This window comes from Gymnogyps californianus, chromosome 11 (genome assembly GCF_018139145.2).
Source record: "Gymnogyps californianus isolate 813 chromosome 11, ASM1813914v2, whole genome shotgun sequence".
NCBI classification, from domain to species: Eukaryota; Metazoa; Chordata; class Aves; order Accipitriformes; family Cathartidae; genus Gymnogyps; species Gymnogyps californianus.
The window spans coordinates 21,067,289-21,079,963 of NC_059481.1; the positions used below are offsets into that span (position 1 = coordinate 21,067,289).

The following is a 12,675-nucleotide window of genomic DNA, read 5'->3' on the forward strand; positions in this document are numbered from 1 at the left end:
AAGCTACACCGCTGTTCTCTTGTAGTGAAAACAAGAGACACTTGCTGAAATTGAAGTTTTATTGAAAACCTTTTTAAACAGGAAGAAAGTTAAAAATTCAAACGCTTTATTTCAAATAGAAACTAACTTACAACACAACATATGAAGCAAATAAGTGATGGCAACATTGGCACTTAAACATCTTTTAAACCAAATAACAAAAATATATGTCAGCTTATAAGTACACGATCTGCAGGTGGCAATATGTACAGCAGAGTGAAAAATATAAAAAGAAATGCTGTTCTGCTTAAGAACATGATAGTGAAGACTTTGGTAGCAAAAATGTCTTTGTTTTTAAAACTGTAGTCTTCAAAGATGCTTCCTTGAATTCAAAGACTAAAAATGAAGCAGATCTATCCCATTACACTGCTGGAGGTTACTGTCCGCGGGTTGTTCACTAACTATTGATCCTGTTGGAATCACACAGTGATAATCGGCTAACGCAAGGAAAAAGGCAGAGCGGGAACACTTGATTGTACACAGGAAGACCACCAAACCGATGCCTCATTTTCACCGGCACTCCAAAACCTACTGCTCTTCTTGCTCATTGCTGGTGTGAAGACTGATCTTTTGGACTTCCAGCTCTTCTGCGCTGACCATGGAGGGATCGATGGCCGCGTACCGGGTACCGTGGAACTGCAGTAAATGGATCTGTCGGGACACAGAAAACAACACTGAAACAGGTGTAAAAGCATAAGGTTTTGGTAAAAGAGAAACATTCCTTCGGAGTAATTTTTGTGAGGATGGAATCATGGCTCTGGAGGACAAGAGTTCAGAGAGGACAGAGGAAGCAGGCAACAGCCAAGACCCCAAAGCCAGCCCTCCGTGAACGTGGCTGCTCCCAGCCCTGCCCTTCTGTATCCGTGATCTGGGAGCCAGAGCAAATGGAGCTCAAGCAGGTGAAGAAACAAGAGCAAGCACAGAACAGGAGTTTCCTACTGCCGTTCTGGCTACACCTGTTAGTAGATTGGGTTGGAATGCAGAGACTCACTTGAATATATAGGTTGACCTCAGCACTCCTGCAGAGATATGGGAAGTTGCCTCCTGTTTTCAGATGAGCTCTTCTGGCATTAGGATAAAGCTTATACATTTCTTCTTTTGCTTCGGTCGAAAGTGCGCTTTGGTCAAACACCTACGTAACAAGTCACAGCAGTTAGTTCTGAATCTCAGATTTGGCTTGTTAAATCAGACTGGAAATATGCTGCTCCTAGAAGCAATTCTCAGCTTCTCTGTGGAACAGCGTTAATGAAACAAAACCCGCAAACACGTTAGGCATCGACAGCTAGAAAGCTAACGCTGCGCTACGCAAACATACGGCTGTGTTACTGCACGGAATATCCAATTCCTAATGTAACACAGAAGAGTCAGGGTGTTGCCCAGTCAGTAGAAGGCTTATCTAAATCTGAAGTTAGACGCTGCAAATATTTATTAAGTTGGAAACAGAATATCCAGGCCCCACCTGCCAGGGGGAGGAAACAGTGTTAAAAAAAAAAAAAGATTATGTTGAGATTAACTTACATCCATAATGGTTACAGGGATGTCTCGAATTTTATGAGGTTCTACATAGGAATTCTGGCAGTTGAGGGTAAGTCTCGAAGCGAGCTCGCTCTGGCCCAGACTCTCCAGCTTTCAGTAGAGAGAAACGCTGATTAACAACATATTTCACTGCAGGAAGTTAATGCAATATTAACGATACAGCCAAAGAGAAGTTAGGTTGGAAGGGAAACAGGACTGCACTTCAGATGAAGATTAGAGTTCCAACTTAGTATCTCTCTGCATGAGACAAATGCTTAAAACATGTTCCATTAGTCGCGCCTGCCTCCAGAGCACGGCCTACAGACGTATCCCAGCACTTTCTCCTCTTCCATCTCAATTTCTTAACTTCCTCTCTTCGGATCTACATAAATAAACAGAACCGTAAGGCAGACGGTCACAGCATCAGTTAAATTGCTGGGGCCGTGACAGCCAACACCCGCTAAGGATCCATTCCTTACTCCTCCCTTCTGGGTAAGTAAATGAAGAAAGCAGCAGAAATACCTACAACCACCTGCTAAGTAAATCTGCTACAGAGATTGACATCACAGCCATCAGAGCAGACAGCTACCTACCCTGTCCACCATGAAATCAATCCCGTCGGCCATTTCAGGATCTAGAGGACCGGATGCAAAATTCCCAAGGACAATTTTTTTCAGCATAAAAGCAGGCATCAGCCAAAAGCTAAAACAGAAACAAGAGGTAACAATCTTCAAGCACCCAGGACTCCAACATTAAGATGCTTTGTTGTAAGCGCTCCCTTTCCTTGCACAGACTTTGTGCTTTTAACTTCAAATGAAATCCTGAAGAAGCTTCAGGAGCACAGCGATGGAAAACCTTGCAGCTAGGTGCTCGAAACGCTCTGGGAAGCTGTTAGCCTTACATTGCAAAAGTATATTTTAAACGTGGTGAATAACACTTTTCTCACTCTAAATGGCTTTGCTAGAAAACAGGCAGAGTTCTTAAATCTGACCACACATCCACAGCGGATCACAGGATGACTCGTCTGTCAAATTCCACAGTCCCAGTTGTGACAATTTCCATTCTCCTTGTGGCGTGGCTTTAAAAGTCACAAGTATTCCATCCTGCACCTCCCTCACCCAGCCTGGAAACAGGTTAGACACACGTCCAACCAGATCAGCATGACATTTCATTGCAAAAAAGACAATTAATGCCACAAATCTGATTGTTTGTCTCAGTCTTCCTTACCTGTTTGCTGTCCATGTCTGATTGAAGATAGAAGTGTCGCTAAAGGAATTGCACAGGATCAGAGATTGAACTCTCGGAGATTTGTGTGTGTATTCAGCAAATTTTTGAGCCAGAAAGCCTCCCAGAGAAGCTCCAAAAAGGTGAACCTAATTCAAGGAAAAAAAACCAGATCATGTTACACTTCTGAAATAAGTGACCTCTAAGTACAACGTTTCATTACAAAAATAAGTCATTCAAGTTTTACCCTGTCCTCATAACCCATTTTTTTAAAAGAATCCAACTCTTCTATTCAGCTTCTGGTTTTATGCATGACATAAATGTGATAAATACCGAAAAAAGAAAGCGTTTCCAGGTCACAGTTCAAATTTCTGTTTGCTCATCAAGCTTAAGAAAAACCAAACATTTCACTTTGTCTTCAATAGCTATTCCGATCCAAGATACTTTATTGTGGTATTCCGCGCTACATGAGTTAGGAAGAATAACTTCCACAAGATCTCATGAAAAACTAGTTAACCAATACAATTTAATAAGCCTTGAACAACAGTTGAATTTAGACCAAGGTATTCACCTTCAAAAATAAACTTGTTTCAAAAGTAAAATTGCAACACAGCTTCTTTATTTATAGGCTATGTTTTTGTGTCATATTTTATACACTTGCTCTTAAATGAGACTCTTTCAAACATTAGGTTTTTATTGGAACTATACGTCCGTTTCCTCATCTCGGAGCACTCACTTTATCCAGCTGAAGGTGGTCTAACAGTTTTCTGAATCCGTCACAGAACTCAAGGTGATCCCAGTACACCGGATACTGCAGCTAAAATAATAGGAAGTCAGAAAAAGCCGGTCTCTGATCAGTACCTGTCAGCTGTCCGCTTGAAAGTCATACCAATTCTCACATGAAAGGTTTCAAAGACAGCAACCTGCCTCTCCGGTACCATGAGGCTCACGCTCCTCAGCAAGGTGAGGGTGCGAACACCTCCCCCTCGCTTGCACAAAAATACACAACTGAAAGCACCGCAGAGCAAGTGTGTTGGGGAAAGTGCAGCATTGCTTCATTCTGTAACCAGGGGGAGGAGAGGCTGGAATGATTTTTCAGCGATTCTGTAGCACGTAAAGTTGGCAGGTACAGAAATCATTAACTGCTGCTAGAGAAACAGCAGTGCTCCTAAAGCCATACTGTTTAGCAGAAATATTGTTACACAAATCAATCGCTTCAGTTCGGCTCAGGAGCTGAAAAGTCACAAAACAGCATCCTGTTAGGATTTTTAAGGAGTTACTTAGCATTTGCAGCTAGGCAGGCTAAGAACCAGGTTACCCACCATCCCTAAGGCAAACAGGGAACCCTGAACTAACCCATACACTTGCCTCATGGCTAACAAAGATCCAGCTGGAGGCAAAGATGACTGGTGTCCAGGGCACACAAGGGAGAAAATAGACCGAGAAGTTAATAATGCGTACGCATTACCTAGACCCAGCATCTGGGTAAACATTGCCATAAACGTACAGCAGATTTCAGCCTGGATCTGCACACTACATACTCTGGAGTACAACTTAGAATAATTTTTTTTGTGGATTCTCCTTAGTCAACACTAAGAAGTTCATCTTCATTATCCAACCTCTGATTAGAGCAACAAGCACGAGTAAGCTAACTTTGACACAGGACTGAGAATACTCACAGCGATGACTCTGTAGCCCCATCCAGTCAGCGCCAAAATTTGCTGGAAAAACACATCTGCAGTTCCACTTACAGGAGGGAGAAATATGAGTGGGCACCGAATGCTCCTAGGTCCTGCATCATACAGCGACCACACTTTACTGTCGTCATCATCTACTATTATCTGGAAAAGAGAGAGGCATGGGCGGAGAAGAAACACACAAGACAAATGAGGTTCTTCAGCCAGCTTCCAGGATTGCTTATACAAAATTTCTGTCATCTAGTAAATATTATAATACTCAAGACCCCTTTGAACAAGACCATCTTTTCCTCTTCTTCACAATAGCTTTCTTCTCTAAGGCTGTTTACTAACTGGAATTACAATGTTTGTGTGAATACTGCTGGAAACAGAACTGCGGCCATGCACTGTCAGACCAAATGCTTTGTGTGTCCTGACGTAAGCTGGATAACGAACACCACGTCTTGGGAAAGGAGCCACTGTGCCATGGCCCAGGAGAGACTCAGGAGGTCAGTTCAAGGTACCGAGAGCAAGAGCTGTAGGCTGGAAGAGCCAGCACTGTCCCCGAGGGCAGCTTTTTAAACAACCATCGACATTTGTATTCACCGGACAAAAGATGTTACAGGTCTGGACACATGCAAGCCTACTGAATTAAGCAGCTAACACCACACATTATTGATCTGAAACAGCTATAGCTGGCTGCCAGAAGCAGAGATGCACACAACTCCCAAAGCAGCACTGCAAAGCTGACCTGGAAAGGAAAACGCTTCCATCATCTGGCAGCATCTCGGGAGCATCTGGAGTGCCTAGGACACGCAGCTGGCTGAAGCAGATTATTCACACACAAGACGCTATCCTTAATGAGCAGTTCCTCATACAGTGCCCGTCTCAGGGCAGAAGCTAGAAGTCCTAGCACAATTAGTATCTTTAAAAGTATAAGAATTAGGTAAAGGTCTTCTTTTCTAGCACTGCTGGAGCCTGACTTGTTTTTACAGGGCCTGTTCTACCAGCAAACTGTTTTGTATATTTAGGATGCTCTTTCAACACTCCACAACCCAGCAAAAGCATGCAGCTCATACCAGATCAACAAGCACAAACCTCTGAGGAAAGCCTGTGTCACACAGCAGGAATTCATCTCCTCCGTACCAAGATTTTATAGCTTTTTGAATAGCAATATACAAGCACAATTCACCTTTCCATCACAGCAGTTAAGCTTCTCAGGGAATCAGAGAACAGAGTATCACAAATCAGATTTGCTTGACTAACAAATCTGCTTGTAATAAAGCCAGTATTTCAGGCTCTGGGAGCATGTGAGAAATCACATGATGCTGTTGTTCTGCAAAGTCTCTACGAAAATAAAAGATTGCATACCAGAGCTTCCAGACCACTGAAACCATTTAAAAATAAACTCTGTACAAACCCCCTCCCAACCCCCCAAAACCAACCCTTTGCACACAACTCCAGAGCTCCAGGCCTTGCCGTTCTCAGCTGTTACTCCATCGGTAACGTTGGATCCATTCAGGGTGGCTGTCGGTGGCTACTACAAAGTTTATCTTTAGGAATATTTCCAGAGGCAAACCATACTCCTTGAAATCACAAAACCAAAGTTAGTTCACGTCAAGAGAGCTGAGGCTGAGAGATAACGTTTCTTTCCTCGAGCCCAGACAAAGAATCAATGGGTTTAGACAATTGTTCTATTTGATTTCTAGCCACATAACCGGATAGTTTAATTCCGGCTCCCAAACAAGGCTAAGCGCTGCGTAGGCGGACAGCAGCATGGTTAACTGCTGATTTGGTAGGTCAGCAGCCTTTTTCTTGTTCTGATCGATCGACCAAATTCGCCTACAGTTTACATAAAGGGCAAAATCTGCACTGCATTGAAACAAGGGGCAGAACTTCCCCCTTGAGTTTAGCAGAGCCAGGGTGTCCCCTGCTGAAGACTTTTAGGAAGGACTTACCTAAGACAGCAAGCAGCATATGCAAATAGAGGCTCACAGGCAAAGCTAAAGACGTAGTTTAAAAAATGTTATTTTCTGTGCTGTACTTCCTATATCTGACAAGAGCAGGAAGGGCGATGGAGCTGTGCGTTTCCTGCTCCTGTCAGGAGGAGCATCTCAGCCCGTTTTCAAACAAACAGCTCTGGCTCTGCTTCCTGAAGTCGATCTGACAGCAGTAATGTGTGCTCACCAGCAGTAATGACGGTTGGTCATTCCTTCCTCTCTACTGCATGTGCTTTGCCTATACTTTTGGGGGGATAATGCAAGCAAATGTATTCCTAAAGACTGCTTCAGAGATTAATTACATCTTCAAATTGTGGTGGTTTTTTTTTTTTTCTTCTCTCTCCAGAAACCAGGACGAGTTTGTTTACTTCTACCTTCTTCATACCTCACATTCATCACTGTGGCATCATTTTACTTTTGAGTAGACTGAATCACTCAAGAGGGTAAGGTATTCCCTAGTCTGAAGGTCACCAGGTCAACAGCAGCTTCAGTTTACACGTCCCCATTTGTGAAATCCTGAGTAGTCAGCAGCAGCTGAAGGCAGTGGCCCCCAGCAGTGAGCTGCAGCGTCCCACAGCCCCCACAGCAGCAGCAATGCGTTCCGTTGTAACCACAACCTCCAGCTCCCTTCATTTACCGTACTGCATCCCATAAAGCAGCGCCTCAGAGCACCCACGTGTCTTTCCGCTGAAATACTGCCTCCCGGCTTTGCTGACCCGGTGAGGCATTGCCTGGAGGCAACAGCATGGCACAAACAGACCCAGCAGATCTGGTACTGGCCAGAAACGGAAAGAAGGTGGACAACTAGAGCCTAGACAGAGCATGCATAGTCAACAGCAATGGATCCTTCTTATTTACAGAAGACACAAACTGGCAAAAATGAATGAGAAACCCTGAACGGAAAATCCTACAGCCCTTCCATAAAGGTAATTTCTTATAGAAAGCTACACACCACTCAGTGGAAATAATGCTAGGCACATATAAGCGTTGTTCCTTAGGTTTGGGGACACAGTCCCTTTCGAGTGGCCCAACTGCAACCAACTTGCTGTTGAAAGAGGTAATGCTGCTCTTGCCTCTGCTGCCAGCACCATCCCCGTGTTCTTGCAGCCCACGCAGTCATCCAGATTAGGGAACTGAACCAGCTGGAAGTCAGCTTAGCCCAAAAGCCCCCACGCTAGGTAGGTCACTGACTCTGCTCGGCTTGTACGGTCATGAGTGACCGTGCTTGCAGGAGCAGCAGGCTGGGGTGTAAAGGCAAGACTGTCCTTCAGTCTGGCAGGATTCTGGGCTGCTGCTGCAGGTTAGTCTGTAACCACAGCCTCAGCAAGCCTTATCTGCACAGGTACGCGTGAGAGCTAGCCCAGGTCAGGAGCTACGTACCAGTACTGCACTCCGTGCCCTCTGCCGCTCGGCACATAGAGAGTAGAAGTCGGAGCACTGCACACCTCAAACATCCTCCTGTGATTCAGTGAAAGGAAGCGGAGAAATCCAAGCGAGAGGAGAAAGTGGTGGGACAGTGTGATTAAGCAGAAGACATCTAAAGGACTCGCAGCAGAAGAAACCACTTGGTTTTTTCCACCGCGGTTAAGGCACCTTCCCACTCTCAGGAATGCTGCGTGCAGCCCGACTGCTGAGAAGTCACCTTCAGATGCTCTGCTTCGGCCTGAGGACAATGGGTAGGAACTGCGGAGGTGGCTCTGGCAGCACGGCTGCATGGCAGCCGGGTCAGCTGCCCTGCCTTGGTGCGGTGCAGTGCACACAGGCAGCTCCGTGACGGGCCATGCACGTGGTCCCCAGCACACGCTATTTCCTCCGAGTCTCCTCCTCAGGCATGGCTGGCATCAGGATGCCAGGCACCGCTGCCGTGGCTCACAACTGCAAGCCTCTGCTCCCCACCACTACATGCAGAAGTGACCTCCGAGAAGCATGTGAAAATTAAGAGTGTGCTTTCATGCATTCATATGACACAGGGAACAACAGTTCAGGAGATAAGCCAGGTCACTAGCACAGCCACAACTGTTCTGCATTAACCAAACAGTCTCCCCCACTACAAAGCAAGAGGAGACATTTCACCCACAAGTCGATTACAGCTGTACCTACCTTTTTAAGAGGAACTGTGCTTCTGAACCAGTTATAGTCAGGAGAGACTTTAATCTCTCCCATGATGTTTAGAAAAAACTCAGTTTAGGTCAGCCTGAAAAAAAGAGACGACAGAGTTAGAAATCAATACGACAGCTTTACCGCAGGCAGCACTCAAAAGCTGTGCCCTGTACATAAAGCATTTGCAGGGTGAGTTTGCTCTTATCAGTTGATTGTACTACCTCTGACTCACGCCAAGTTTACTTATCCTCAGTTTTCATCACAAACCATTTAATTATTCTCCCAAGAGGCAGTCACCTGACGGCCTTATTAAGAAATGATGATGCTTTTGTAACAGCATTCCCATGTAACAGTTGTAGAGAAAGACAACTGTGTTGCAGGCTGTAAGTGGCTTAAAAACCTAAAGGACGTTTTCAGGGGTTTTTTAATTTATAAAACAGTCCAAATTTATATCTAATAAATATTCACACAATTCACTCCGCAGTACAAACCATAGACTTACATTATTTCATGAACCTACTGCTGAAGTATTCAGACCACATTCTTCCATCTCAGTATAACTGACCCAAAGGAGTTCCAAAGCATGTTGGGAACATCAGCTGATCTGAGGCTTAATTTACAGAAGAGCCCTGAAGTTTTAATTCTATCCACACAGAAGCTAACTCTTGTCAGGGGTGACCAACAAAGATATCTTTGAAGCACACCAATTAATACAGAACAAATTGATTCACAGTTGGGTCCACACAGGAATGCCACTAATTCACTCTGAAGTCAAAATGTCCTGGCATACATAATGAGTGTCTTATAATACTCCATTAATTAGTAATAAACTCTTTGGTAACTTCTAGATTTAACTTTTTTTAAAGCAGCAAGAGACCATTAGTTTCCATTTATACAACAGATGGTATCAAACAGTTTTGAAGCTTGCAGACTCAAGAGTTTTACTCTGAAAGCCAACTGCCTCAGGAGATTATTTTCATGCATTCACACACAGCACTGAGCATAATAAAACAAAGCAACTTTTGCTCTGGTTACTTAACAGTTGCCAAGTATAAATCAATAGGTTTTGTTTCTTAATTCTCCATAAAATAAGACCTTGGTATGTTCTGTGAGTCACTCCATTTCTCCCTGCAGCAAAGCTGCCAGTGTGCAGGCTTAACTAGCTTATTGGGTTACAGCTAGGTTAACAGTTATTCACAATTTCCTCATCCTTCGGTCTTCATTTGCCATTTTCCAAGTACAGAAAACATGAATTTTAAAAGGGAAATTACTTTCTAAATTGCAAGACAACACACATCTTCCACAGAGCACGTGATACACCTCTCACATCCAACGAGGCTTTGAGGTAGGAAATTCAGCTGTGTGGCCACTGTTTCAATTTTGTGTAGCTTCATTTTGGCGCTTGCATCAACTATTCTGCTCTTTGGTATAGTCTGGCAGCAGGTAAAATTACAGCGGAGGTAAAAAAATATCTACTCCAACAACCTGCAAAGCAGAGCAGGCACAAAGATGCGTTACTGGACTAAGGGGGACAGCTGGTCACCAGAGAACGGAAACAGCAGTTCAGACTACTAATTCCTTTCTGTAACTACACATCAACTAGTTTTCAAAAGCTATTCAGCAAATAATGGGGTGACAAAATTATGGCAGAAATAAATTACAGCAAATGCCTTAAAACAACATGTTAGCTTTGAGTATTATATCACAGCAGGGCCAAGAAATACCAGTCATGGTCAGGGCTTCACTACGCCAGGCACTGTGCGAACACAGAGGCGCAGGAAAGGAAGACTTTCTGCTAATAATTCTGGTTGCCATAAAGGGTTGGCAATGTCCTCCCGCTGTGATCACCTCTCTTTTTCTGCCACCTCAGTCCTTCAGCACCATTAAGCTAATTTTTGCGGGCTGGCACATCACTTGGGAGCACAAAGCTGTCTATCGTTAGACTAGGTAAGGAAAGGGTAGGATGCAGATGTACTTCGTCCTGTCAGCGTACCTCAGCTCGCAGCAGAGCAAGTTAAGAATCCATTTGAAACCTAAATTTTGAGCTTCCCAGTTCACCTGTTACCACTTGTGGAAGCAAACCATTAGCCACCAAGACCTGGGCTGATTTTCCCCAGCTCCTTTCTTGTAAAGATGCATCTGTGACCCCACTCCTAAGGACTGCTCCTCTTTTAAAGCAAGAGTAAACAGTTCTTCTTTGATTATAGATGTTTCTGCTGAAGTCGATGTCCTATTACTGAATTTTTTTTTCCTTGGCACAGAAATGCAGCATTAAATTTGCACACACAAATATTCATGTCAACAACAACTATGTGCCCTTTCAGCCACAGAAAAGCTGAACCATGAACTCAAAACAGGGAACCAGCCACCGAAGGTAACTCAAATCACAAACAAAGAAACCAATGTTGTTCATGACCCAGCCTCTAAAGACCCAAGTTTCATTTTTAGTAAAACCAAAAAACCTGAAGAACTCTCATCTCTTAAAAACAATTCCTCTAAAGGAAGAATCACCTATGGATGTGTTCAGAGCACTTGATAATATTCTCCTTGTGAGTTATCCCCGCTACACTAGTGACATGTTCCATTCATTATTGATTTAGAAAGACTTTGACCCTGCCACTAGAGAAGACACCCCTGTCAGAGTGGATCAGACGAGTGGCGACTCGCTCCTCTCCCCCGTGCCGTGTCTGCCTGAGCCAGGGCCGCTGTGCAGCCGCTCTCCCACTGCACAGGCCACGCAGTGCCCACTCCCACGGGCCAAGAGACCTGAATCAGCAATACCAGCACCGAGGGCTGACGGGGGCTGCAGGCAAACACCAGGAGACGCAGGGGAGACGCCAGGGCTACGGGTGCTTTATGAACACCAAACGCAAGGCAATGGAGAAGAAGAGTTACAGACAATTGGGACGCAGCAGCAGGCACCTTCCCCTCTTCCCCAGCGCTGTTCCTACCGACCCCAGCCCCTGCTCCATGCCCCTCCTCAACCACAGCCGGCTCCCCCAGCTTTGCAGGGAGAAGGGGGCAAAACCCCACTCAGCACCCCCAGCCCAGGTTCTCCCCCCCCCCGACCCGACGCCTCCTCATAGCCCCCCAACCCCTCAGGCACGGCCTCGTCCAGAGGTAACGCTGTCCCGGAGCCTGAGAGACAGACAGACAGACACACACACACACCCCCCCCCGCTTCAAGTCTCCTCAGAGCCCACCCGGCCCCTCAGTGCTCCCCCACCCCCTGGGCCCTCAGGGCCCACCCAGCCCCTCAGAGCCCCCTCCCCGGTCCGGGGCCCTGAGAAGAGGGGCAGGCCTGTCTCCACAGCGACGAACACCCTCCTCCCCCCCTTCCTCTTTCGCTGCTCGGCCCTCACCGGCTCGGCAGGGCCCAGGGACGGCGGGGACGCAGGACCGCCGCTCTCCTCCTCCCCCCGGCGCACCCAAGCCGGGGCACCCGCCGCTGGCCGCTACTTCCGGGTGCTGCGCTCGCGCCGGCCACGTGACGGCGGGGAGGAGCGCGGGAGGAGCGGAAGGCGGGCGGCCGCCATTGCTGCCGAGGCGGAAGTAAGCGGTTCCGGCGCCATGGCTACCGAGGCAGAAGTCACGTGCCCCCCCGCGGCGGGGCGGTGATTGGTCGGCGGGCTGTGAGGGGGCCGCGGCCGCCATTAGCGCCTCTGAGGCGGGAGGGTCTGAGGAGTCGGTTGCTGCCGTTGTCCCGCCGCTCGGGCGGTTCCTCACAGAATTGGTTTTTTAGCCTAGGAAAAAAGGCACGGTGGCTCTCTGGTGGTGCTTTATTCCGCTCTCTGCCGCCGCTCTGCTTGGCGCAGGCGTCACTGTGACCTGCCGCTGCCATCCAGCGGGAGAGCGCGTCATTTTTTTGATATATGTGAGAAATCCCGAGTGATTTCAGTGAAAGCACTGGTGAGTGAAACGGCGTGTGTTCAAGTCGGGGTCTTACTTTTAATGTAGTAGGTTTTATCCAGCTCCCTTGGTCTGGGTGTTGTGCAGCGCTTGTTCGTCTAATACGAAATCTGGATCTTTTCATCAGCTGGGTCTATTCCAACAGAATGTATTTTAAAAAAGCTAAATTCAGAGCTATGCTAAAAACTGAGTTACAAACCGCTTCTGTCGAT

The 12,675-nt window shown here is 46.3% G+C and overlaps 1 protein-coding gene across 1 annotated transcript; it reads right to left on the minus strand.

Moving 5' to 3' along the window:
• Window positions 1-89: 89 nt before the first annotated feature.
• SPG21 (SPG21 abhydrolase domain containing, maspardin) lies at window positions 90-11,982 on the minus strand. The gene is made up of 9 exons (XM_050903629.1): window positions 11,917-11,982; window positions 8,555-8,648; window positions 4,458-4,619; window positions 3,515-3,595; window positions 2,782-2,927; window positions 2,148-2,256; window positions 1,558-1,665; window positions 1,031-1,171; window positions 90-690 (listed from the first exon to the last, which is right to left on the minus strand). Exons 2-9 carry the CDS (start codon window positions 8,615-8,617, stop codon window positions 568-570), a joined length of 933 nt encoding a protein of 310 aa, XP_050759586.1. The 5' UTR covers window positions 8,618-8,648; window positions 11,917-11,982; the 3' UTR covers window positions 90-567.
• Window positions 11,983-12,675: the final 693 nt, after the last annotated feature.